The sequence below is a fragment of the Entelurus aequoreus genome, linkage group LG08 (genome assembly GCF_033978785.1).
Source record: "Entelurus aequoreus isolate RoL-2023_Sb linkage group LG08, RoL_Eaeq_v1.1, whole genome shotgun sequence".
Taxonomy (NCBI): domain Eukaryota; kingdom Metazoa; phylum Chordata; class Actinopteri; order Syngnathiformes; family Syngnathidae; genus Entelurus; species Entelurus aequoreus.
The window spans coordinates 43,685,461-43,712,063 of NC_084738.1; the positions used below are offsets into that span (position 1 = coordinate 43,685,461).

At 41.6% G+C, this 26,603-nt stretch overlaps 1 protein-coding gene across 10 annotated transcripts; it reads left to right on the plus strand.

Annotated features, from left to right (window-relative positions):
* The first annotated feature begins 13,612 nt into the window (after window positions 1-13,612).
* LOC133655905 (uncharacterized) lies at window positions 13,613-23,868 on the plus strand. Of its 10 annotated transcripts, XM_062056521.1 has the most exons (14): window positions 13,613-13,864; window positions 14,005-14,031; window positions 14,286-14,363; window positions 15,596-15,673; window positions 15,763-15,837; window positions 15,943-15,969; window positions 16,088-16,278; window positions 16,481-16,598; window positions 16,752-16,843; window positions 16,959-17,036; window positions 17,126-17,200; window positions 17,300-17,440; window positions 17,644-17,714; window positions 22,856-23,868. In XM_062056521.1, exons 5-14 carry the CDS (start codon window positions 15,782-15,784, stop codon window positions 23,192-23,194), a joined length of 1,188 nt encoding a protein of 395 aa, XP_061912505.1. In that variant the 5' UTR covers window positions 13,613-13,864; window positions 14,005-14,031; window positions 14,286-14,363; window positions 15,596-15,673; window positions 15,763-15,781; the 3' UTR covers window positions 23,195-23,868. The 10 variants fall into 10 exon arrangements, with proteins under 10 accessions (XP_061912505.1, XP_061912504.1, XP_061912506.1 ...); XM_062056520.1 differs by having other exon boundaries at window positions 13,613-14,031; XM_062056522.1 differs by lacking the exon at window positions 14,286-14,363 and having other exon boundaries at window positions 13,613-14,031; window positions 22,856-22,978; window positions 23,696-23,868.
* Window positions 23,869-26,603: the final 2,735 nt, after the last annotated feature.

Genomic DNA, 26,603 nt, shown 5'->3' on the forward strand with positions numbered 1-26,603 from the left:
GAGATTCCAGCAATCTAACTGCTGTACCAAGGTCCATGTCTGCTTTTTGAAGTTGCAGACTTGTGGCCTGAAATCTGGACAGAACAGTGTCCCAAAAGCCTGCCATGAAGGCCATCTCAAGTGAATCCAGCTTCCGCACTAGACTGTCAGCTTCAGTTCGTGTGTCTCGTTTCTCTGTGTCATCAGTGGAAATAACCTGTAGTGCTGCTTTTATTTTACTGTAGTTCTGCCACAGTGCTTTGGTAGATTCTGCACGGCAACTCCAACGCGTGTTGGATAAAGCTTTAAGTGTGAGATCTATGTTGGAATTGCCAAATACCCTGTCCCATCGGTGTGTGGATGCAGTTGTGAAGTTGTAAATAGACTGAATCAAGTCAAAATACTTAGAGACTTCATTTCCACATCTGTCAATGCTGTTGACTCCCACCAAATTCAAAGAGTGAGCTGCACATGGAATATAGTGTATTAATGGGTTGCTTTTCTTTAAGTGAGCCTGCAACCCATTATACCTCCCTGACATGTTGCTGGCATTATCATAAGCCTGCCCCCTGCAATTTGACAGCTCTAACCCTAGATTTTCCAACACAGACATGACACAGTTAGCCAAACTTTCACCTGTATGGCTAGTAATGGGCTCAAAACCCACAAAGCGTTCAACAACACTGCCCTCTTTGCTAACAAAACGGAATATGAATGTCAATTGGTCCACATGAGATAAATCTGGGGTTGAATCCACAATGATAGAGTAGTATTTGCTTGCTTGCAGTTCATCTGCTATAGCCTGTTTGGTTTTTGCACCCATCAATTCAATGAATTCCTCACAAATGGTGGAGGACAGATATGAGGTATTACCTCGACCCATCTGCCCAAACTTTCTGATGTGATCCTTTAGAAAGGGATCAAATTCAGCCAGGACCTCCAGAATACCAAGGTAGTTCCCATTGAGAGGAGACCCTAACGATTCATTTTTACCCCTAAATGCAAGGCCCCTTTCTGCAAGGAATTTAATGACTGCAACAACTCTTTGTAACACCTGCCTCCAATAGCTGCTCTCTGCCTGAAACTGTTTGAACAGGTCTGCATCAACTGTGGCACCTTTGGCGCGGTTCAAGACTGCTTGCATGCAGGTTATGTGCTCAGCACTTCGCTCATGTTCACCAAATCTTTCTGAGTGTTTCCAATCACAATAGCCTGTCACAAAAGAATGCGTTTTTGGGGAAAACAGTTTGCATGCAAAGCAGTAAACATTACCAGTAGAGGGAGAGTACATCAGCCACTCTCTTTGTACTCGTTGTCCATTGGGCAAGTGTGAAGTAAAATGTTCATTGTTTAGGCATCGGGTTTTGCCTCCTAGCCCACTGTTCCTCACAGAAGCTGGATAATGGCTGTGACGGTTGTGAAATGATTTTGCACCTCTTTGAATAAGAACTTCCTTCATTGACTCAGTGAGGGTCTCAGCCCATTTAGCGGGATCACTAGGTAGAGTTGTCACTGTAGATGGTGTTGAAGAAAGATTCAGCTCATTTTCTATGCTGTCCAGAGGTGCAGTGACCTCACATTCATCCGAGCAACTGGCTACTGCTGAATTGGTTGAATCATAAGCATCAGAAGCATTTGGTTCAGTGTCTACACTTGTAGTGGTCTCAGGATCTTGGGAGCTACATGCTAGCTCAGGTGCATTGCTAACCTTAGCTGAATTTGCAGTAGCATTTATAGAATTGCTTTCAGCAGATGTCTTTGTACTGAAGAAGCTGGAGATATTTGGAACACTCTCAAGTAAAACTGACTCCTTTTTTTTCTTTTCTTGCTGAATTTTTTTTCTAGCTCCTCCACTTAAACGTTTATGATCCATATTTCCCTTCTTTCTTTGCACATTGGCTCTTTGCCTATCACAACAGATAAACCAACTATGTGTGTGTGTGTGTGTGTGTGTGTGTGTGTGTGTGTGTGTGTGTGTGTGTGTGTGTGTGTGTGTGTGTGTGTGTGTGTGTGTGTGTGAGTTTGTTTGTGTGTTTATGATCGGTGCTGCTTCCTTCAAGTGTGTGAGGTGATTTAGAAAACTAGCAACCCAGCATCAACACTCCAAAGCAGAGAATAACAGCTTACTAGCATAGACAATTGAGAGCAGAGAATCAACTGATTCGTCTGATAGACAGCAGGAGAGCAGAGTGGTCAGTGATGATCGAATCAAGAAAATGTCTAAATGGCAAGGGAACAGACTGATTTGTACTGAGGAGAAAGAGAGAGAGAGCCAATTACAGTGAAATATATTCCAAAAGAGCCAAGTGACTAGCTGAAGGCAGGGACAAATGCCTTGGAGTGACCAACAAGAGTGCAAAGTACCAAATGGCAAAATGTGGAAAGACCAACAGGCAGATCTGCTTTTACCTCTTATCTTCACAACCAAAAAGTTGCTAAATGATGTTTTCAGTCGCTAGCCAGGTATGGCCAAAAGACGCGAAATCTAGCGGCAAAGTCGGTCAATCACACTGACAGTGAAACAAATATTTTGAAAAGATAATAATTGTACACCTTTGTGCACTTTAGTCTTCTATCTAAATATTTTCACAAAGGACACCAAGGCAGCTTGCTAGCTATGATGGGAGCAACAATGTCTGATAGACAGCAGGAGAGCAGAGTGGTCAGTGATGATCCAATCAAGAAAATGTCTAAATGGCAAGGGAACAGACTGATTTGTACTGAGGAGAAAGAGAGAGCCAAGTACAGTTAAATACATTCCAGAGCCAAGTGACTAACTGAAGGCAAAGACAACAGCCAGATACCTTAGCAGAGACCAACAAGAATTCAAAGTACCTAATAGCAAGATGGCGAGACCAACACAATAAATTGTATTAGGATTTAATTTATTAACGTTAATCTTAACAGCCAAAAAGTTGCTGAATAATGTTTGTAGTCGCTAGCCAGGTATGCCCAAAACAAGAGTCGCTAAACCTAGCAGCAAAGTTGCTTAATTGCAACACACTCTAGGATTCAGGGGAATTAAGGATAATAAAGATATTAATTGTACAACTTTTTGTACTTTTTTTCTAGTTTTTTGAGTCGCCAGCCATGTATGGCCAAAAGTCGCTAATTGAATGCCAACGTTGCTTAATCGCCAACACACTGGGACTCACTGAAGGACTGACTGAATAAAAAAGATAATTAAGATAATTGTGTACTTTTCTCTTCTGATATTTTCTCTAAGGACCCCAAGCTATCTGCAAGCAGCAATAATGTCTGACAGACAGGAGAGCAGAGTGGTCAGTGATGAATGGCAAGGGAACAGGCTGATTTGTACTGAGGAGAAAGAGAGAGAGAGAGCCAATTACAGTGAAATATATTCCAAAAGAGCCAAGTGACTAGCTGAAGGCAGGGACAAATGCCTTGGAGTGACCAAGAAGAGTGCAAAGTACCAAATGGCAAAATGTGGGAAGACCAACAGGAAGATCTGCTTTTACCACTTATCTTCACAACCAAAAAGTCGCTAAATGATGTTTTTAGTCGCTAGCCAGGTATGGCCAAAAGACGCGAAATCTAGCGGCAAAGTCGGTCAATCACACAGTGAAACAAATAATTTTAAAAAGATAGTAATCGTACAATGTCTTGTACTTTTGTCTTCTTTCTTAATATTTCTCATAGGACACCAAAATGTCGCTATCTGCAGGCAGCTTGCTAGCTATGATGGCAGCAACAATGTACCTTAGAGTGACTGACCAACAAGAGCTCAAAGTACCTAATGGCAAAATGTGGAGAGACAGACACAATAAATTGCATTAAGATGAAGAGAACTGTTGTTATTATTAATCTTAACATCAACCAGAAAGTCGCTAAATGTCACCAGCCAGGTATGGCCAAAAGTCGCTTAATTGGCCACACACAGTAACAGAGAAACTAACAAAAAAAAGATCATAAAGATAATAGTTGTACAACTGTGTGTACTTTTGTCTTCTTTCTAAATATTTTCCCAAAGGACACCAAAATGTTGCTATCTGCAGGCGGGAGCGTGCCTATGTTCCCCGGGTCCTATGTTCCCCGGGTCCTATGTTCCCCGGTTGTTCCTGGGTCTTTGTATGCGACCGGGGAACTTAGGACCCTTTTTCTAAAAAAGGGTCCTATGTTCCCTGCATTGTATCTGGCGAAATTGCGAAATTGTGCCCTGACCAAAACCATCCCTAAACCTAACCTGTCACAGGGCGTTGTGGAGCACTTTTTTTTGGCGAAATTGTGCCCTGACCAAAACTATCCCTAAACCTAACCTGTCACAGGGCGTTGTGGAGCACTTTTTTGGCGAAATTGTGCCCTGACCAAAACCATCCCTAAACCTAACCTGTCACAGGGCGTGCGGCAGCAGATAGAGCAACTCAAACGCGAACTTCCTTCCTTCGACAACTTAAACGCGTCTCTGTCATGCGTGTCTGCGTGCGTCTTACTTAGTCGCGCATTGGAAGCAGCGGGGAACATAGAACCCTTTTCTGGAAAAAGTGTTGTACGTTCCCCGCAGCGGGGAACATAGAACCCTTTTTTTTAAAAAGGGTCCTTAGTTCCCCGGTAGAGGGGAACATAGGACCCGGGTAACATAGGGACGGGGAACATAGGGATGACCCGCTGCAGGCAGCTTGCTAGCTATGATGGCAGCAACGATGTCTGCCAGACAGGAGAGAGTGGTCAGTGACGATCGAATCGAGAAAATGACAAAATGGGTCAAAGACCAAAAAGTTATTAACTGACAGCAGTGACAAATGTCAGACTGTAAACTTTCTCGAAAGAAAAGGACAAAATGGGAAGATGCTGATAATAACAGCAAAATGGAAAATATAAGAATTTCCAAGTAATGCTCAACTCAAGTGTGTGTGTGTGTGTGTGTGTGTGTGTGCGCGCGTTAAACTTCTTGTTGAATGATTTCAAATTATCTCTGAGTCTGAACTGAGGGAAAGGAAACCAAATTTTGAGCAGTCTCTCACGAGTTCAAAATACCAAATGAGGAGATTCTAAAAGAACAGACCGGTTTATGAAAGACTTGATGGGGGAGGGGCACAGCTAAGAATACTTGAGTGAGATTCTGTGATCCAAATTCGAGATAGAGCTTTTTGATAATGATAATTTGTCAGAGTAAGGTTGTGTAATCAAAATTTGAGAATGAGCTTTGTCAATCAATCAAGAATATTTGCATTAAGTTCTGTGATCAAAATTCAGAAACAACCTTTAATAATTGATAAAGAATATGTGAGTGAGGTTGTGTGATCCATCCAATTTGAGAATTAGCTTTGATAATAATGATTGAGAGCCTCTGGCCCTCTGTGGATCATGGCCGCGGGGCCAATTTTGCCTGGCCCCTTGGGGCCTCTGTGGGTCGTGGCCGCGGGGCCAAGTTGGCCTGGCCCCTTGGGGCCTCTGACCCTCTATGGATCGGGGCCAAGTTGGCCTGACCCCTCGGGGCCTCTGGCCCTCTATGGATCATGGCCGCGGGGCCAAGTTGGCCTGACCCCTTAGGACCTCAGGCCCTCTGTGGGTCGCGGCCGCGGGGCCAAGTTGACCTGGCCCCTTGGGGCCTCTTACCCTCTATGGATCGTGGCCGCGGGGCCAAGTTGACCTGGCCCCTTGGGGCCTCTGACCGTCTATGGATCGTGGCCGCGGGGCCAAGTTGACCTGGCCCCCTGGGGCCTCTGACCCTCTATGGATCGTGGCCGCGGGGCCAAGTTGGCCTGGCCCCTTGGGGCCTCTGACCGTCTATGGATCATGGCCGCGGGGCCATGTTGGCCTGGCCCCTTGGGGCCTCTGGCCCTCTGTGGGTCGCGGCCGCGGGGCCAAGTTGACCTGGCCCCTTGGGGCCTCTTACCCTCTATGGATCATGGCCGCGGGGCCAAGTTGGCCTGGCCCCTTGGGGCTTAAGATTATTATTTTTGCAAAAGTAGTTTTGCTTGGGTCGCGGCCGCGGGGCCAAGTTGGCCTGGCCCCTTGGGGCCTCTGGCCCCCTGGGCCTGGGCCCGGTAGGCCCGGTCATTAATCCACCTATGGCCATGTGGGGCTCGTTTTTCTTTTCAACCTGTCCCGCCGGACGTCTCTAAATTGATTTTTTAAACCTTTACCATCGAAACCGAAGCCGCCAATACGATGTGCAGTGCATTTTCTTAATTACTGTAAGTCTTAAACTATAGAGTATTCCATTGGTTGGAATCTGCACTTTTGAGTGATATAAGGGCAGTGATGGGCAAGCTACTTGGAAGATGTAGCAAGCTAAGCTTTAAATTACTCTCGATTAAATGTAGCTAAGCTACAAGGTAAGCTATCCCTGGAGAATTGTAGCAAGCTACACTACAAGCCACAAAGCAAAAGTACCTTGCTATCTGTCATTTAGCTGGAGACACCCGACAACTACCTCTAGTGATATTATTTGGATTATTATTATTATATGGATCAGAGGGTGTTGTTTGTCCTTTGCTTTAATCTCGAGACAGTCGCCTGGGAAGTAAAGAAGAGAGACGTTCTAAGTTCTTAATATTCAGTGTTTCACCGTTCATAGTTAATACTATAAATCCCACATTATTTATGTTCGTGTATGTTAGCCAAAAGGCTACAAAATTCCATTCAGTTTTTCGAGGTAGTCTCTCGTAATATTTATAGCATTCTATCAGTCCTATTGAAAGTGTTTGTATTGTGTCTATCTTTTATCCTTTTCTACAGCATTTTAGGAATTTTTTTCATGAAAGCTGAACAACTGACATATGTTTAAGGTGTTTCTTAAAAAAGGGAACAAGCACACATACAGCAGAATGAGTGACACTTTTTACAGATAAAATATTGTGTCAAAAACATTAGACACAGACAAACTCACAGTGTCATGTTAAAAATAATTTATATATTTATATACACACACACGCACTCTCACACACACACACACACACACACACTGGCCCCAATATTTTTTTTTACTGACCAATGAAAACATTGCCCAAGTCTGGCATAGACTATTGTGGGTTGCCTAGCTAGTAAGTAGTCTTTGTCATAAGGTGAATGTTCTATATGAAAGTATCATTGTAGCAAAATTATTTGCAAACGCTATCTCAATCTGTGCGTGTGTAATCCAATTCCCATGTCTGCGTATTCATTTGTGTGTCTTTATCTCAATCTGTGTGTGTGTGTGTAATAAGACCTGTGTGCGTGTGTTTTATTTTGTGTGTTGTATTATGATTTGTCTGTGAGTTTTGATCTGGGTGTGTAAAATAATGGGTGTCCAACCATATTTAGAATTGTGTGAAGTAAGAACCCGCGATAGGCTGTCTACTTACACGTGACTTTTGCGACACTTCTGCCTTGTGAGATTTGTGTGTGCATATCCAGATATGTGTGCTTGTAATACAATCTGTGTGTGCTTGTTCAGATGTGTGTGCGTGTAATACAATCAGTTTGAGTATGTGTATTTCCATCTGTGTAAAGAAGGATTGGCTGTCTTTTGGCCATGGAAGATCTGTATGTGTGTGCAGCGATCAGAACGTGTAAAAAGATTTGTCTGTGACATCACCTTTCCTTTGCTTATACTCACCACAAAATGGCATGTCCCGGAGCACAGAGTCCATTAGACGTTGGAACGTCTGCGCCGCCCCCGTAAGGCCAAACAGCATACGTAAGAACTCAAAGAGCCCGAAGGGTGTGATGACAGCCGTTTTTGGGACATCTCGCGGGTGGACCGGTACCTGGTGGTAGCCTCGCACTAAGTCAATTTTGGAATAGATGGTAGCGCCCGCCAAGTGGGAAGAGAAATCTTGGATGTGCGGTATGGGGTACCGGTCGGGGGTCGTGGCGTTGTTTAGGCGACGGAAGTCACCGCAAGGGCGCCAACCCCCGCCGGCCTTAGTAACCATATGTAGCGGAGAAGCCCACGGGCTGTCCGAACGGCGGACAATGCCGAGGCGTTCCATCATCGAAAACTCCTCCCTGGCTATTGCGAGCTTGGACGAGTCGAGGCGTCGGGCCCGGGCGTCGGGCCCGGGCGTCGGGCCCGGGCGTAAACCGGGCGGCCCACAGTGGCGATGTGATGTTCCACACCGTGCTTGGCCACCGCCGAGGAAAAGGTGGGCGTGGTGAGCCCAGGGAAACCGGCGAGCAGGCATTGGTATGGATCCCCGGTGGCGAGTGTGTTAGCGAGGCACAACGCCCCAGCCCCCCCACGCGTGCAGGGGTATGACGCAAAAGAGACGGCATCAATCAAGCGACAGTTCTTAATATCCATATATTCTTTTTTTTATTTTTTATTTTTTTTATTTTTTTATTTATTTATTTTTTCTTTTCTTAGTTTCTTTTCCTAATAAAGTTGTTTTAATCCCCCCCCCCCCCCCACACACACACACACACATGTAAAGCGACTTTGGGTATTTAGAAAAGCGCTATATAAATCCCAGGTATTATTATTATTATATCCACCAGCAGGTTGAACGCGCAGAGGAAATCCGCACCCAGCAGCGGGGTGGATACAGCAGCCATCACAAAATCCCAACCAAACCGTCGGCCCCCAAAACTAACATCCACGCGCCTGACACCGTACGTCCGAATGGAGGTGCCGTTGGCGGCGTCCATCTGAGGGCCGTGGCTGCCGGTCATCGTGTCCACAGCTTGTGTTGGTAGTATACTGCGTTGCCAGAGTCCACCAGCAGCCGCCGGCCCGACAAGGAGTCCCTGATGAACAACAGCTTGCAGTCACGGCCGGCGCCCATAGCCACTAACGAGCGCCGGCCCTGGCGTTTCCCTGAATCCTGTAACTGCAGGGTTTGCGACACTGCTTCGCCTTGGCCCCGAACCTGGCATGGTAAAAACAGAGCCCGTCTTCAGGTTGGCGGCGAGCCGTCACCGCAGCCGCGGTGTCCACATAGTCATCCATAGGAGGTGGCGGGACGGCCTGGTGGGGCAGCAGGGCATGCACAAACTGTTGCCGGTTGGCCAGGAAAACCCTGTCCGCCTCAGCGGCCAAAGCACGGTAGTCCTTGGAGGCGGCGAGTGGAGAACTGGCTATCGGTGTGCGTACCGGTGCGGGGAGCTGCCTCAGGAAAATGTGTGTAAACAGAAACGCCGGGTCAGCTGATCCCAGCACAGACAGCATTTTTTCCATCAGTTCAGACGGTTTCCCGTCACCGAGGCCATGTAGGGACAGTAAACGGTCCGCTTTTTCCAGCTCCGACAGCTCAAATAACTTCAGGAGGAAAGCCTTTAAAGCATCGTACTTGCCAGCAGGCGGTGGAGCCTCCAACAGTGTCATCGCTCGCGCCGTCGTTGATGCGTCCAACGCCGCCACTACATGGAAGTACTTCGTAGCATCCTGCGTTATTCCCCTTAGCTGGAACTGGGCTTCCACGTGTTGAAACCACGGCCGTGGGTTATGCTGCCAGAAATCGGGTAACTTCACAGTAGCGGCGTAGATTCCCGCGTTAGCCATGTTGTTAGCAGCAGCTACTCCACCTGCGGGTACCGCGTTAGCCATGTTGTTGTTAGCAGCAGCTACTCCGTCTGCGGGTACCGCGTCAACAAAATTGTCAGCGCCTTCATTGTCTGACATGCTCGTATTCGTAGTTCGTATTCTCGGGGTCACCAATGTGGAGTTAGTAAACAACGAGACAGGAGACGTGAGCGTAGTCGAGGAAGTTTACTAGCTCCAACCTAGCATGTCATACATTTGACAACAACAACGACCTCTGAACCGGAAGCGGAAGAACCTAACTCCCCCTCCGCTTCTTCTCTTAAAGCTACAGTGTCCTCTTAGGTGAATGTCTCTCATTATATGGTTTGGGTCACCACAATATGCTAATACTTGAACGCAAACAGTCGCATAAAGCGAACGATAATCCCGCGCTGACTGGAGGGCGAGAAGAGAGGCTTTTGTGCACACTCAGCTCTCCAAGCAAAGAGAAAGGTAACCAAGGGAGGAAAAAAAGTGCTGCCAACAAAACTAAAACAAGACATGACCTGTCATGACATTTTCCATTTCTGATACAAAGTAGTGTATAGTTCAAAATTTGGGCCTGATGTACTAAACGTTTGCGTGTACTGAAACACGTACAAACCTAATAGCACACGCAAAGCTGATCTAATAAACATGTGCAAAGTGGACTGAGTCTGTTAAGTGAGCAGAAAAAGGCGTTCAATCCATTTTGCGTCTCTGTCTTCATTAATATGCAAAAATTTCATCAAAAAGCGGGCAATAGCAGAAAACTTGAAAACGGTGAGTAAAACCTAATCCATGCATCATTTTGACTAAAGAACCAGCATTGTATGTTATGTAGACTGCAAAGAAGTGCTATAATTGTAGAAAAAAAATCATAATTTGACCCCTTTAAAACACATGCAAACTTGATAGCACACACAAAGCTGACCTGCTAAATATATATATATATATATATATATATATATATATATATATATATATATATATATATATATATATATATATATATATATATATATATATATATATATATATATATATATATATATATATATATATATATATAAATAATGGACAAACAAACATGTTCATAACAATATGCAATATGTTCAATATTTACCTTATTTTGGTCATTCTACGCATTGCCGGAACTGATTTCCTCACCGCATTTATTTCTGTTCCCATAGCAGCGCACGTCTGACTTCTGGCAACAAATGTGTGTCCCTACTTCCGTAAACAAACGCAGGTGTGTTTTAATCATGGCAGACTTGGTAATAGACAACAAAGACAACTATTTTTGGACTAATGGGGATTCCAACCTTATCTTTTTGAAGCTGAGTATACAGAGGGTGAGACGTTGGAGCAGACGGAAGCCGAGAGAGTGAAGTCAGCGTGACTCAAAGCTGCAAAATGTGGAACTTGAAGCCATGCTATTTCGACATAAATGAAGTGCTTACCCAAAATAAACCGGAAAAAAACATCCCTGGCCAGCTGGACCAAAGAGACTGCTGTTCATCGCGTGAGTCACATTAAAGGCCTACTGAAACCCACTACTACCGACCACGCAGTCTGATAGTTTATATATCAATGATGAAATCTTAACATTGCAACACATGCCAATACGGCCGGGTTAACTTATAAAGTGCAATTTTAAATTTCCAGCGACACTTCCGGTTGAAAACGTCGAGATATGATGACGTATGCGCGTGACGTCACGGAGAGAACGGAAGTATTCGGACCCCATTGGATCCAATACAAAAAAGCTCTGTTTTCTTCCCAAAATTTCACAGTATTCTGGACATCTGTGTTGGTGAATATTTTGCTATTTGTTTAATGAACAATGGAGACTGCAAAGAAGAAAGCTGTAGGTGTGATCGGTGTATTAGCGACGGACTACAACAACACAACCAGGAGGACTTTGAGATGGATAGCAGACGTGCTAGCCGCCGACCTCACCTTGACTTCCTCCGTCTCCGGGCCGCCGACCGCATCGGTGATCGGGTGAAGTCCTTTGTCGCTCCGTCGATCGCTGGAACGCAGGTGAGCACCGGTGTTGATGAGCAGATGAGGGCTGGCTGGCGTAGGTGGAGAGCTAATGTTTTTAGCATAGCTCTGTGAGGTCCCGTTGCTAAGTTAGCTTCAATGGCGTCGTTAGCAACACCATTGTTAAGCTACGACAGGCTGGAAAGCATTAACCGTGTAGTTACAGGTCCATGGTTTAATAGTATTGTTGATCTTCTGTCTATCCTTCCAGTCAGGGGTTTATTTATTTTGTTACTATCTGCATTTGAGCCCGATGCTATCACGTTAGCTCCGTAGCTAAAGTGTTTCGCCGATGTATTGTCGTGGGGATAAAAGTCACTGTGAATGTCTATTTCGCGTTCTCGACTCTCATTTTCAAGAGGATATAGTATCCGAGGTGGTTTAAAATACAAATCCGTGATCCACAATAGAAAAAGGAGAAAGTGTGGAATCCAATGAGCCCTTGTACCTAAGTTACGGTCAGAGCGAAAAAAAAGATACGTCCTGCACTGCACGCTAGTCCTTCACTCTCAGGTTCCTCATCCACAAATCTTTCATCCTCGCTCAAATTAATGGGGTAATCGTCACTTTCTCGGTCCGGATCTCTCTCACTGCATTGTAAACAATTGGAAAATGTGAGCAGCCCTTCCTCCTGTGACTTCACGCTACTTCCGGTACAGGCAAGGCTTTTTTTTTTATCAGCGACCAAAAGTTGCGAACTTTATCGTCGTTGTTCTCTACTAAATCCTTTCAGCAAAAATATGGCAATATCGCGAAATGATCAAATATGACACATAGAATGGATCTGTTATCCCCGTTTGAATAAAAAAAAAATCATTTCAGTAGGCCTTTAATATTGATCATGATATATGCAGCATGTCATGCGTATTATTACAAATACATACGCTGTCAAGCGAGCTGTGCACAAACAAAACATGAAATATATGCTAATATTTTACAGATACTGTAATATGATTGTTCATGTTTCACAGTAAGTACAGATTTTGTGTCTTATTGCATTGTGTTGTGCATTACAAACTCAAACGTGATTTGGGTGCTGACGCAGAAGTTAGCTTATCTTTTGCCGTAGATCGATTTTACAGCTAATGTGTTAATCCGCTGGAAAAAGAGTTCCTCAGTGTTCGCTCTTACAATAACAACGTTTCTACAGCTTGATTATTGCACAGGTTACAGAATGTAAATGAAGTATTATTGACGGTTTTTGAATGTATTTTTAAAGTTATTTAGAGGCAGAATTGATTGCTCCCATTGGCTGCATTGCTAGCCACCTAGAACAAGCCACATTTTTACATGTTGGACTGCAAAAAAACCTAACTTTTGTCTTCTTGTCTCTCATAAGGATTGTGAACAATAAGGAAAATTCCAAAAAAAAGTGCAGTTTCCCTTTAAACAAGGCTAGCACATGGGGATTTTATAAAATGTATTGTATCAGAGCCCCTTATTGCGATACTTTTATTGGTTGAATAGGAGATGTATTTTACTGCCCCATAGTGTGCTTGTACTGTTGATTGTTTGTGTTTTTTATTGTATTTATGCTTTTGGGTATGTTATCTCATTCTGCTTTGACGATGAGTTACCGTCTGCACGACCATTTTATTGCTGGGTGCCAATAAAGAAAACTTGAAAAACTTCTTGCAATATGCATTTTCTTGCGTCAGCAGCACACACTTGCAGTTAGTGCCAGCCTCTTCCATGAGCGCACCTTCAGCCAACACAAAAAAAAAAGAAAAGTGGTTTCCATTGTAATGCACCGAAGGACTGCTTCTAAAAAGCTCAGAAAAAGTTGTTCATAGACGTGCTGCATGTTTAAAAACTTAGCAAAACGCCACAGGAAGGAACCCACACAGCAGAAGACTGCTATACGGATCCGCCTTCAAGTCGCCCAACCCGCGTTACTGTCACATTCGTTTTGGCTCCGCCTAGAGGATACAGCTCCGCCTCTGAAAATTGTACGGTCAGACAGCTGATCCTGAGCGGACTCGTGTCTGATTCGCATACGCGGACGCAACAAACTAAACCGGCGCGCGCCGCCTAGAGTTATAGGCTCCGCCTACGCGCGCTGAGCCGACCAATGTCTGCACCCGCAGACGTGGACGCGCCTACTAGCGTGTACGCGCATGAGCCAATATCTCTGGACTTTCTTTGCTGGAACACGAACGTAAGTATAGATTTATTGATTTATTGCTACATTCGCAGTAAAGATCAGCCTTTGTGTTTCCATCATCATTTATGTATGATTGTAATGACGTTGTTTGATATTAGGACTAGCAGTAAAACTTTATATTCTGTAAAAAAAGGCTATTTTATTTCCAGCGCCGCCTCCCAGAATGCTTTGCATGGGGACGTGCGTCTGACGTCACGTATCCAGAAATTTCAAAATGGCTGCACGCGGTAGGTGAGGCCCGAGCGAAGAAAAGTGGAAAAGAGTGTTATTCGTCAAAAAACCCACACAACGACGGTCATTTTTTCGCCGTGCTATTGTAAAATTGTCTTTTATCTGTGTTTTGTGTTCCGGGGGACCCCGACTCCAGAATGTGAAAGTTTCCCGCGTGAAGCCGGTGAGTAAAAAGTTCAATACAGTTAACTTAGGCCATCTTTTGTTAGACGCTGTGAATGTGTGTAGGTTACATGCTACGATATTCCACATATTTCTAACTGCTTGAAACGAAAGCGTATTACTTTATTGTCAGTGTTGTTTAGGCCCAGGTCACTAACGTTACTGCGTTAGTCAACAACGTAACGTTAACGGAGTGGAAACAGCCGTTCTTTGCCATTAATATGAGTGTGTATTATTTCTTTCTTTGTTCTTTAGTGGAGCTCGAGATCCTGTTTACTGTGGACTAGCTGTGTGTGACGCCATGTTGTTTTTGTTTCCATTACAAAAAAAAAGGCATGTCTATGTGTTTTTTGGCATAGTTAATTGTAGAAAAAAATATAAAATGAGGTGATGTGAGTGGGAAAAATTGCTGCACATATTAAGGATCCTTTTTCTTGATCTATATTTTTGTTATTTGCTGATGTATATATTTTATATGCTGTTTTTTATTTAATTAATTTATTAGAGACTATTTTATGCTTTATTTACCTTTTTTTATTATTATTATTTTATTTACTATTATTATTATTATTCCCACATGTAAGCATAAATAATTGATCATATTAGTACATTGTTTGATTGCTTTGCTTAATGCATTCCATAATTTAATTCCACATACTGATATACTGAATGTCTTAAGTGTTGTACGTGCGTACAAATGTTTTAAATTACATTTCTCTCTAAGATTATTTTTCTCCTCTTTTTTTGAGAAGAATTGTTGTATATTCTTGGGTAGCAGGTTATAGTTTGCTTTGTTTATAATTTTAGCTGTTTGCAAATTCACTATGTCGTGGAATTTCAGTATCTTTGATTCAATAAATAAAGGATTTGTGTGTTCTCTATATCCAACATTATATATTATTCTAACTGATCTTTTTTGTAACACTGTTAATGAATGAAGTGTACTTTTGTAATTATTTCCCCATATTTCTACACAATAACTCAGATATGTAACACTAGTGAACAGTAGAGAATATGAAGTGATTTTTTGTCTAGAACATGTTTTGCTTTATTCATTATTGACGTGTTTCTTGCTACTTTATGTTGTATATTTTTTACTTGAGATTTCCAGTTCAATTTATCATCAATCATTATACCTAGAAATGTGGTTTCATTTACTCTTTCAATTTCTATTCCGTCTATTTGTATTTGTGTTTGACTTTCTTTTCTACTGTTACCAAATAGCATTATTTTAGTTTTACTGAGATTCAAATATAGTCTGTTTTTGTCAAAACATCTTTTTAATTTGTTAATTTCTTCTGTTATTATTTGTATTATCTTCTGTGTGTTCTCTTCTGAACAAAACGCTGTTGTATCATCCGCAAATAATACTAACTTTAAATATTTTGTAACTTTACAAATGTAATTTATCTAGACATTGAATAATTTAGGTCCTATATTGATCCCTGAGGTACACCACAGGATATATTTAGCGTTGTAGACGAAACCACCACATTAATATTAAAGATATGGTTAACATTCTTAGTGCTAAAGATATTCCCCTCTCCTTGTATCCCTTCTCCCAGCTCCACCGTCTCGCCGAGTGCCAGCAAGAGTCATGAGTACTTGTCAACTCGACTCCTCAACTGGAGATAACTTTCTAGGTAAAGACTGGTCTCCAAAATAATATCTCAGCATCCAGTAACCATGGTTAACAGATCACAACCATTTAATACCAATTTATCTCCCTTAGCACCTCACCATGGGGAAGGATGTATTCATATGCCTTCACCAGCACATGCATTAAACATGCAGAGAGTTACACAAGGTAGGGACTGATCTCTGTATACACTACACCCATAATTTCAAACCCTACTTTACGATTGAGCTGAAGTTCTGACTATTATGACCTGTACTTTTACCTTTCTTATAGTTCTTACCACCTTGGGGCACCATTCAGGTAAAATCTCAGCTCATCTTACTTGCTTATTTGTATACACTAACACCTGTGCATGCTTTTGTCCACGTTGTTCCTTTGACGATGAATAAATACCCCTTTTCTTTCTTTCTACATTAAGGGTGCCTTTTCATCTGATTAAATTTATAATGAACAGGGACATTGCGGTTGTCCCAAGTGGATGGTATGATGATAGGATGGTTTTCTGGCCCAGCTATAAAAACACCGACAGAATTGAAAGGGCCGCTTTAAATGAGGTGCAGCATGAGCCAAACTGGCCAAGATTTGACGTTTCTGTTGTCCGAACTTGTGGTATGCAAATTCATAATCTTCTTGTTTAAAAATAACGTCATAGTTGCTTCTCTTTATGCTTGGAATAACCTATTGTGTCTATGTTCTGAACAGGTCTCTTGTAAGAGAGAGACCTGATTTATCATCATCAATAATAATAATATTCTGTTCAGCTCTACAGCTAATTTGAAACTCATGTTCATTTTAACATATTCAATTTTAGACAACTACAAAGACGCATTAAAAATAATGCAACAATATGGAAAGGGCTGCAACACCTCAGACCTGCAATCTGAGGCAGAGAACGAGGAGCTGCCAGAAAAAAGGAACAGGAAGCCAGTGTAAGTGTGTTCCGTCTTGTTTTTGTCATGTTTCTACAGTAATAGGAAGGTTATTTCCGGTAGCATTCAAAAATAGACCAGAGATGCTTGTACTATATGTATATTTTGCAATTTTGGTATTGCAATAATCCTAATGATATGGTTACCCAACAGCCATCGTCTCGGGGACTCAGATGATAGCGAAGAAGACCCGGGAAATAGTGACCTCACATCTCTGGGGTTGGCAAGCCAATTGCACAGGCAGAGTAAGGAATAATCTCTTAACATTGAAAACAACAAAACCACCACATTAATATTAAAGATATGGTTAACATTCTTAGTGCTAAAGATATTCCCCTCTCCTTGTATCCCTTCTCCCAGCTCCACCGTCTCACCGAGTGCCAGCAAGAGTCATGAGTACTTGTCAACTCGACTCCTCAACTGGAGATAACTTTCTAGGTAAAGACTGATCTCCAAAATAATATCTCAGCATCCAGTAACCATGGTTAACAGATCTCAACCATTTAATACCAATGTATCTCCCTTAGCACCTCACCATGGGGAAGGACGCATTCATATGCCTTCACCAGCACCTGCATTAAACATGCAGAGAGTTACACAAGGTAGGGACTGATCTCTGAAATATTAGTGTATAGATAGGCCCCTTGGGTATTACCAGTCATGGTTAACTGATGGCTCTCTCACAATGCCCACCTCACTAGGAACGGCAGTCCCTCCTCGACTCCCTCCACCCCCCTCACCAGCAGCCCTCAACATGTGGCAGACAGAGGAGCCTGGATCCAGCCTGGCCTACAGGCCAACATGGCGAGGGGAAAGAATGGCCGACAACATTTCCTGCTCTGGTGAGCAATAACTGACAAATACCGGATGGTCATTCTGTGCCACAAATTTTGGAAAAAATTCAAATTCACAAGCAATCACATATTTTCTTCAAACTTTGTCAATAACTTTTGTCATTAACTAAGGTCAATGGCTAATGTCAGGATTATGAGTAATGAGGATAAACACTGAAACATGTTAATTTTATACTGCTGTTTGTCAACAGCGCCTGAGGTAATCCAGATCCTTAGCCTGCTGGAAACTATTAAGCACAACCAAGACCAGCTGATTGCGAAGGTAAACTTCTTAAGCCTTGAATAGGTCAATAATTCATAATGACATTGATCTTGATTCATTATTATTTTTTAAAGAAAGAAACAGCCTACATGGCAGCTTTGTGTGATTAGAGTAAACATTGCTACATTTTCTTGTTACATTTCACCTGTTTGCTCTTTAAATACCACTTTTAATGTTTTTTATTTATTTCGATCATATTTTTTTAAAATGTGCCCTGGGGCCGTTAAAAAATGACCTGCAGGCCGCAAATGGCCCCCGGGCCACACTTTGGACACCCCTGGCCTACACGAATACAAACATAGAATGATAGTACAAATATAATAAGAAAACAATGTCAACCTCCCAAAGTTGAGTTATGGATATTTATTTATGCCCCCCACCCCCAACCCCCCGCCGCCATCATCCAACAGAGCCAAACAAGTACTCTGATCAAGGAACCAAATAACGATATTGTTTAAACATTTTGGATGTCTTGCACACCTATACCCTGATCACAATTTTTTTTTTTTGAATTGAAGTATTTATTTCAAACCTGCACAGTACAACAAAACAGTTTTGTTTTTTTTGTTTTTTTACATTTTGGCAGAGACATTTATGCAAGGCTTGAAAAGGGGTTGGATGAAGCAGATGCTTATAATATCCCAACCCCTCTCACTCATTCCACATTTAACATAAACAATATAATACAAGAACAATACTATACAAACAAAAACAAGAAAAGCTCCTGTACACTAACAATTCAATAGTACTACTGTTACTTTGATACAAGACAAGACGAGACAAAACAAACACACACACACACACACACACACACACACACACACACACACACACACACACACACACACACACACACATACATAGGCCCAAACACTCTCTGACCATACACCTCTCTCCCATCGCTCTGTGCTGAGGGCATCACTCTCTTTCCTCCTCGTACTTCTTCAGTACTTCTTTTTTAAACAGTCTTTTAAATTGAATCATGTTAGAACACGTTTTTAACTCTTCCCCTAAGTTGTTCCACAGACTGAATCCACGCACTGAAATGCACATAGACTTTAAAGTTGTTCTAAATGTAGGCAAATATAATTTGTTGTTTCCTCTTAGTCTGTACCTATGGTGAGCATCTCTATCCTGGAATAGGTTCTGTATATTGGATGGTAGAGAGTTTTGGGATGCCCTAAACATAATTTGAGCAGTTTTAAATTTGATGACATCGTGCAGTTTAAGTTGCTTTAACTCCATGAATAGTGGATTTCAATGATGTCTGTAGTGAACATTGGACACAATCCTAATGGCCTTTTTCTGCAGAGTGACTAAAGGCTGTAGATGGGATTTATAACAATTTCCCCAGACTTCAACACAATAATTTAAATACGACATATTAAATGAATGGTACAATAACAGCAGAGCATTGGTGTTCAATAAATGACATGATCTCCTCATCATTCCAACACATTTAGCAACCTTTGTCCTCAAGTAACTTATATGAGGCTTCCATGATATATTTTCATCTATTACCACTCCTAAGAATGAATTTTGTTGAACATAATCTATTGGTGTATCATCAATAACAATCCTGATGGGTATATTACTTTTTCGATTGCTAAAGAGCATGATTTTGGTCTTCTTTACATTCAGAGACAATTTGTTGGTATTAAACCAAGTTTTTAACTTTATCATCTCCTCAGTTACAGAGGCCAGAAGTTGCTTCATGTCGTCACCTGCACATGTAATGGTTGTATCGTCAGCAAAGAGGATGAACTCCAGCAGTGTTGATACTTTACATATTTCATTGATATACATTATAAATAGTGTGGGTCCTAGTATGGACCCCTGGGGGACTCCACAGGTTATGTTCATGAGTGTAGATTGGTATTGGTCGATCTGAACAATCTGCTGTCTCTCATTCAAGTAGCTCTTCAGCCAATTCCCTGCCACTCCCCTTATGCCATAGTTTTCCAGTTTATTTACCAAAATCTGGTGGTCAATGGTATCGAAAGCCTTTTGCAGGTCAATAAAAATTCCTATAACAAATGTATTCTTCTCAATACCATTAGTAATGTTTTCTATTAAATCACTTAAAGCTAATGAAGTTTACCTATTTTGACGGAACCCATATTGACAATCAGATAATAATGTGTGCTTTTCAATGAAGCCACAAAGTCTATTATCAAATAATTTTTCCAATATTTTTGACAACTGTGGCAGAAGGGAGACGGGCCGGTAATTTGTGAAGAGGTGTTTGTCTCCAGATTTGAAGATGGGGATGACTTTTGAGAGTTTCATTTGTGAAGGAAATTGTCCAAGTTGAAAACATAAATTGCAGATGTATGTGAATGGTTTGATGATTTCTTCCGCTACATTCCGGACAGTCCTCATGTCGAGGTCATAAATGTCACGTGATGTTTTGTTCTTGCTCTTCTGAATAACCTCCAATACTTCCTTTTCGACAGTCGGAGTAAGGAACATCGAGTAAGGATTTTTTTCAATAAATTCCGTGGGCTGTTCATCATTTATTGGGATTTTTTTTGCCAGCTCAGGCCCAATATTAACAAAAAACATATTAAAACCATTAGTAATCATCTTCTTGTCACTTATGATTTGGTCGTTCTCAACAAAAAGCTCTGGATAACAAGGACTGTTTGAACCATGCCCAATAATTGTATTTAATACCTTCCAAATTCCCTTTATATCATTTTTCTTTTGGATTGATAGTTTGGTGGTGTATTCTTTTCTGCTTGCTCTTAATATGCTAGTTAATTTATTTTTATATGTTTTGTACTTTTGTTCTGTTTCTATGGTTTGATGCCTACAAAAAGTCCTATATAAATATTTTTTCTTTTTGCAAGCGTTTGCAAGCCCTTTGGTTATCCATGGAGTTTTTGTGGAGTTAGTTATAGTGCATTTTTTGATGGGGCAGTGTGTATCATAAAGTGAGAAAAAAATGTCATGAAATAAATTATAAGCTGCATTTATATCTGACGTTTGAAAAACAGAATCCCAGTTTTGTTTCGCTAAATCATTCTTAAGTGCTGTTAATGATCGTTCTGTTGTGGTTCTTTGATAATAGTCACTATTTACAGGTTTGGATGTTTTGCAGTTAATATTGTACACCATGAACACTGGTAAATGATCACTGACGTCACTCACTAACAAGCCTCCAGTTACAGTCTGTTCTACAATGTTACAAAATATGTTGTCAATAAGTGTGGTGCTGTGTGTTGTGATTCTTGTGGGTCGTGTGATCAATGGGAATAAGCCCATGGAGAACATGGTGTCAATAAATTCTGCTGTGTGTTTGTGTTTATTAGGATTCAAAAGGTTGATATTAAAGTCACCACATACTATATATTTTTTGTTTGTCTTAAATAATTTTTCCATCCATTCATTAAATATTTTCAAGTGGGATCCTGGTGTCCTATAAACGCAGCTTACAATAATGTGTTTCCTATTTGAAAATGATAATTCCACAGTGACGCATTCGAAGAGTTCCTCAACAGCTAAACACATATCATTGACAATACTACAGCTGATATTTTTGTCCACATACAGAGCCACACCTCCTCCTCTCTTATTTTTACGGTTGGTACAAAACATTTCATACCCATTTAATTCAAACTCATTACTTGTATTCTCATTCATCCATGTCTCTGAAACACCTATAATATTAAATGGAGATTTGAATTGATTCAAATAGTCCTGGATATCATCAAAATGAGAGTATAGACTCCTGCTATTAAAATGTACTAGAGATATGTTATTATCTTGCATAAATGTTTTATCAAATGTGACGTCAGTATAATATAAACAATCATTGTTGGTGTTTTGAGGAGCATTTCTATCTGGATCCATTTCGCTCATAAATCTTTGTGATTTGTAGTTGATGTGGTCTGAGAAACTGATCGATTCCAAATTGTGGGAGTTTATCATGTCTTCATTCTCCTCTATTTCAGAGGAAAATTCACTATCAAAACTATGCATACAGAGTTATTTCAGAGTCATGAAAAGAAGAAGAGGGGGTGTGATCATGGTCAGATAAATAATTCCTCTGTTCATGAAACATAAACAAGAGAAGAGGGCATATGGTCAAGGACTGTGGGCCACAGACACACAACACAAACATGCACACAACAACTGGACCATTCAAGTAAACACATAAACAACCTCTCATCCACACACACAAAAACATACACTCACACACAGCAGGCAATAAAATAAACATGGAAAAACAAAAAAACAAAAAGCTCCCCCCAAGAGCTTCTAAATATCCAATCGCAAAAGTAAAAAACTAAAGAAGTAATATTAACAACAACAAAAAAAAAAAAAATATATATATATATATATATATACACATACACATACACATACATATATATATATATATATATATATATATATATATATATATATATATATATATATATATATATATATATATATATATATATATACATATATACATACATATATATCATATATGTATGAGGCGTGGTAAGTATCACATATTTAATATGGAACAACTTCAAAATGCAAAGAAATTGTTTCCTAAATAATTCCCATTCATCACACCATTTTCGTAATTAGGTTCGGATAACAAACAGAAAAAGCAAACAATAAAACTCTTATATATCTTCTATGAATACAAAATAATATTGTGGTTTAGTAAAAAAAAGAAAAAACAGAAAAAGAAAAACAGTCACGTGGCAACATGACGCGTCAACGACTCAGGAAGTAAACAGATCCATGCCTGTCTCCAGCACAGAAGCACAACGATGAAAAAGTCTCACTGAAGAAAATCAAACAAAAATAGTCTTACCAAGTGTCGTATGTCCATGTCTCTGTGTGGGTACCCCCAAGTTCAGTGGAGTTTACGAGGCTGCAGAGATGAACTTTTCGGCCTCTGCTGAATTGTCAAAAAAGTGTTGTTGGGAGCCTTTGGATAGTTTGATTGTTGCTGGATAGATGAGAAAGGCTTCAAAGCCAGCTTTTCGAGCGCTGTACATAGTGGAATAGCAGGCTCGTCTCAGCTTGGCCGTCGCGTCACTGTAATCCGGGGCAAAACGAACGGAGTTCCCAGAGAGCTGAAGAGGAACTTTCCTAGCCTCCTTCAAGATGCGGTCCCTATCCGTGTACCGCAGACACTTCACAATCATCGCCCTGGGACGGGGAGATTGGCGCGGGGGGCCGATGCGATGAGCCCGCATGAGCTCCGGAGGATTTGCAGCCAAGGCAGGGGACCACTTGGGGATGTTGGCGGACAGGTAAGACAGCGCGTTATTTCCTTCTTCGCCTTCTTTAATATTGATTATTCTGATGTTATCCCTCCTGCTTCTGTCCTCGAGATCTATCATTTTTTTCTCAATCTTCGTGAGCTTGCTGGTGAAATTGAGCATAGCGTCCTCATTGCTCTGGACACGTGTTTCAATGGAAGACACTTCATTGCGGACAGATTCTATGTCGGCAGCGTGCTTGGATAAAGTATCGTGAATTGAGCCAAGTTGATCCTCCAATCGCTGAAATCGCTTTTGGGATCTATCCTCAGCCTCATTAAAAAATTTCCTGAGTAAAGTCTCAAGATAGGACTCAGTGACGACAGGTGTTTGAGACGAGGACGATCCTGACTCCATTGTTGCCTTTTTCATCAAACTTTTATGACGGATGTGCAAAAAATAAGGAAATCGTTGTTCATAAAAGAAAAAGTTATGGCAGAAATCCAAGTAGCTTACAGTTTTTTAGAGCATGAACAGGGGAGCTTCAGTTTCAGACGTGCTCTACTCCGCCATCAACATGCTGCCGCTGGGTCATAGTTTACGCATCTTATTTTAACCACCTCCAGTAACTTTAAGTCATGTTTTTTTTTTCAAATGTAATCTCCTTAATACTTATCACATATTTTGTATTGTGTAAGCATACTTGGCTTTGGATGCTTCCTACCATAAACATAAACGTATCTGTCTTGTAATCTTGTTTGATTACAGGTGCTGTGAGTAAAAATGTGTTGACAAGGTCAGCCACGGACGCCGAGGTCACCAAACACGCCATCAGGTGGTTCAACTTGGCGGGGGATCGGGCAACGAGGAGACGAGTCCCGCTTCCACCTCCTCAGGAGGAATAGAGATGTATATGTATAAATAAACAACCTTTTATTGGACTTCTTGTCATTCACCAGTTATTCATTTTCTGATATGTTAGCTGTGCATGGAGCAGCGTTTCCTTGAAGTTGTAGCCTAATAGATTAAATATGTATATTTACTTTTTAAATATATATTATATATATTTACTTTATAGAGTGAATTGACCATTTTCTGTTTCTTCCTATTGACAATATTGTTAGTTTAAAAATACAAGGCAATGCATATGTAAGCCTATATTGCTGTATCAATCAATCAATCAATGTTTATTTATATAGCCCTAAATCACAAGTGTCTCAAAGGGCTGTACAAGCCACAACGACATCCTCGGTACAGAGCCCACATACGGGCAAGGAAAACTCACCCCAGTGGGACGTCAATGTTATTGACTATGAGAAACCCTAGGAGAGACCGAAAGCAATGGATGTCGAGTGGGTCTGACATAATATTGTGAAAGTCCAACACATCAGCGAAAGTCCAGTCCATAGTGGGGCCAGCAGGAACCATCCCGAGCGGAGACGGGTCTGTAGTAGGGCTTAGTGAATTTTGTAGTTTCCTATTTTATCCTACAGCAAGAACAGAAGGGATTTTGAAAATAAGATAAAGGGGTCCAAAACGGCCAGATGAGCCAGGGTTTTTATGAGTCCGTTGCTGGTCCGCGGCGGGAGGTTAGGCTTTGATCATGGGTGCGGAGCGGATGTAGCGCGCCGTCACGGCGCACCCGCCGCGGAAATAAGGCTTTGATCATGGGTGCGGAGCGCATTCAGCGCGCCGCCACGGTGGATCCGCTACCTGCCGCCGTGGCGGATACGTTCCTGAGTGCAAATGGACGCCGATGCGGGTCCGTTTCGCGGTTCCGTTCTGGAAAGCGCGATACCTGCGCGGGGGATCCGCCGCGGAGTGTTTTTGCTGTGTGGGAACATGATAACAGGAATTTGTCGTAAAGGATCCAAATAGAGTGTCTTCAAGGTGAAAACTGCGCAGATGCACCACTTTTCAATTGCACACAGTCTTAGGCCCCTTCTACGGTTATCCAGGGTAAATCCCACCTAACCTTATCCTTATTCACACACACACACAATGGTCGTTTAAGACCCCCTCCCCCCTCCGTCCGCTGGCGCAATGCGACCTAATACGCATAGTCACCTCCAGTGTTGCTTTGTGTGCAAGTTCTTAAATTAAATGTAATTTATCTGAACAATATCCCGTGTTGTGGTATTTCAATTATCTGTTTTCCAGTGTGCTGTGGGGCCCTATTGTAGTGAATCACATCTGAGCCATCATACATTAATCAAATCTTTAATGGACACATAAAAGTAAACAATGTGATAAAGAACATTCTACAACAAGCAATCTAGGGATCTAGATATCTGGTCAGGACACTCCTCACTCTTTTGCCTTCACCTTCATTGTCCATTCCTTTTTGGTGACTTTATAAACTCTGGACCTAGACGTTGAGTCTGCGACGTACATGGCGGACAATAACTGATACAGTTTACTTTGCCAGTCCAAATGCATTCAATGTTTTCCGTAGTTAGTCTTCACTCGACGGCCAGGTAATACAAAGCACACGCTACCTTTTTTATCACATCCACAGGAGCCCGCATTCTCGTTGTCTCTCCTTCGACAAATGGACAACGTTTTTTTTGTAAGTAGAATCACAGCGGACCTGATTCTCTTGCCGTCTGAGTTGTGTTGTATCCGAAATAGCTGCAATTGCGCGTTTCATTCACTTAAGGTATTCATGTATGATTTCCACAAGCGTCTGTACATGTAGAAGAATGAGAAACACGGGCATGTCTGGATGACTCGCCTCCATCTTTCCAGTGGTTAGCTCCGGTTGTTACGAGGCTGGCTGTGGCGCGTGCTTTCTGACGTCACTTCCTGTGTGGGCGCGGTCTTTCTGACTTCACTTCCTCTCCGAACTCAGTTTGTAAACGATCAATTAGTCCATACAAAGCTAAGAGCCGGAGATTCAAGAAATACACGGCGCACTTAACCGTGTAAAAAATTGTCTGTGGAGGGTTACCTTAAACGATGGTTTAGTATGGCTGAAATGGGGCTTAGGCTAAATAATTATTTGTTTAAGGGGTATCCGGCTTAGTATAGACATAGCTTAGTAGCTCCAACGCAACACGCCCACAAATAGTACACGCTGATTGTTAGCACAAGCTGTTTAGCACATGATATTTGGATCTTAGTAGATCAGGCCCTAAGTATTGTATTTATTAGACATTAGCTGTTTGACTGTATCATGCATTTTAGTTGTAGTTTTCATTACCATATTTGGAGGTGTTGGATGTAAAATCATTATTGCTAATTGGTAGCATGTCTATGGCAAATCCAATGTAAATTAGCATTGAGCTAGAGCATTTTGAGAAAGTGGATCCTTACTTTACGTTTGAGCGTTTTCTCTCAGGCATACTTGCTTTGTTGGCATGGAAAATTGCAACATTTCCTAGAGGCAGTTTGGCTGAGCCCAAGCTCAGTTCTGTGTTTGAGCTGAATGTGACGTCAACAAAGGTATTGAAATATGGCACCGTTTGATTTTACGTGAATCGATACCCTATAGTATCGATGGAGTTCAAAAGAACAGAAATCGGTATCTATCCTTTGTGTCACGTGATGACATAACTCACTTTCCGCGACTTTAGAGGCGTGTTTTTTCCTAAAAACAGCAATTGTACGACTTGAGGTGCTTTCAGAGTCCCACGGCACTTTTAGTACTATTTCCTCCAGAATTCCAGTGTTTCTT

Excerpts from the sequence above, each read along its gene's own strand:
- LOC133655905 (XM_062056520.1), top strand. The coding sequence starts at position 15,782 with ATGTATTCATATGCCTTCACCAGCACATGCATTAAACATGCAGAGAGT. Across the intron at positions 15,970-16,087 it reads CACCTTGGGGCACCATTCAG|GGTGCCTTTTCATCTGATTA; the intron begins GTAAAATCTCAG and ends TTCTACATTAAG. Across the intron at positions 17,441-17,643 it reads CGACAACATTTCCTGCTCTG|CGCCTGAGGTAATCCAGATC; the intron begins GTGAGCAATAAC and ends GTTTGTCAACAG.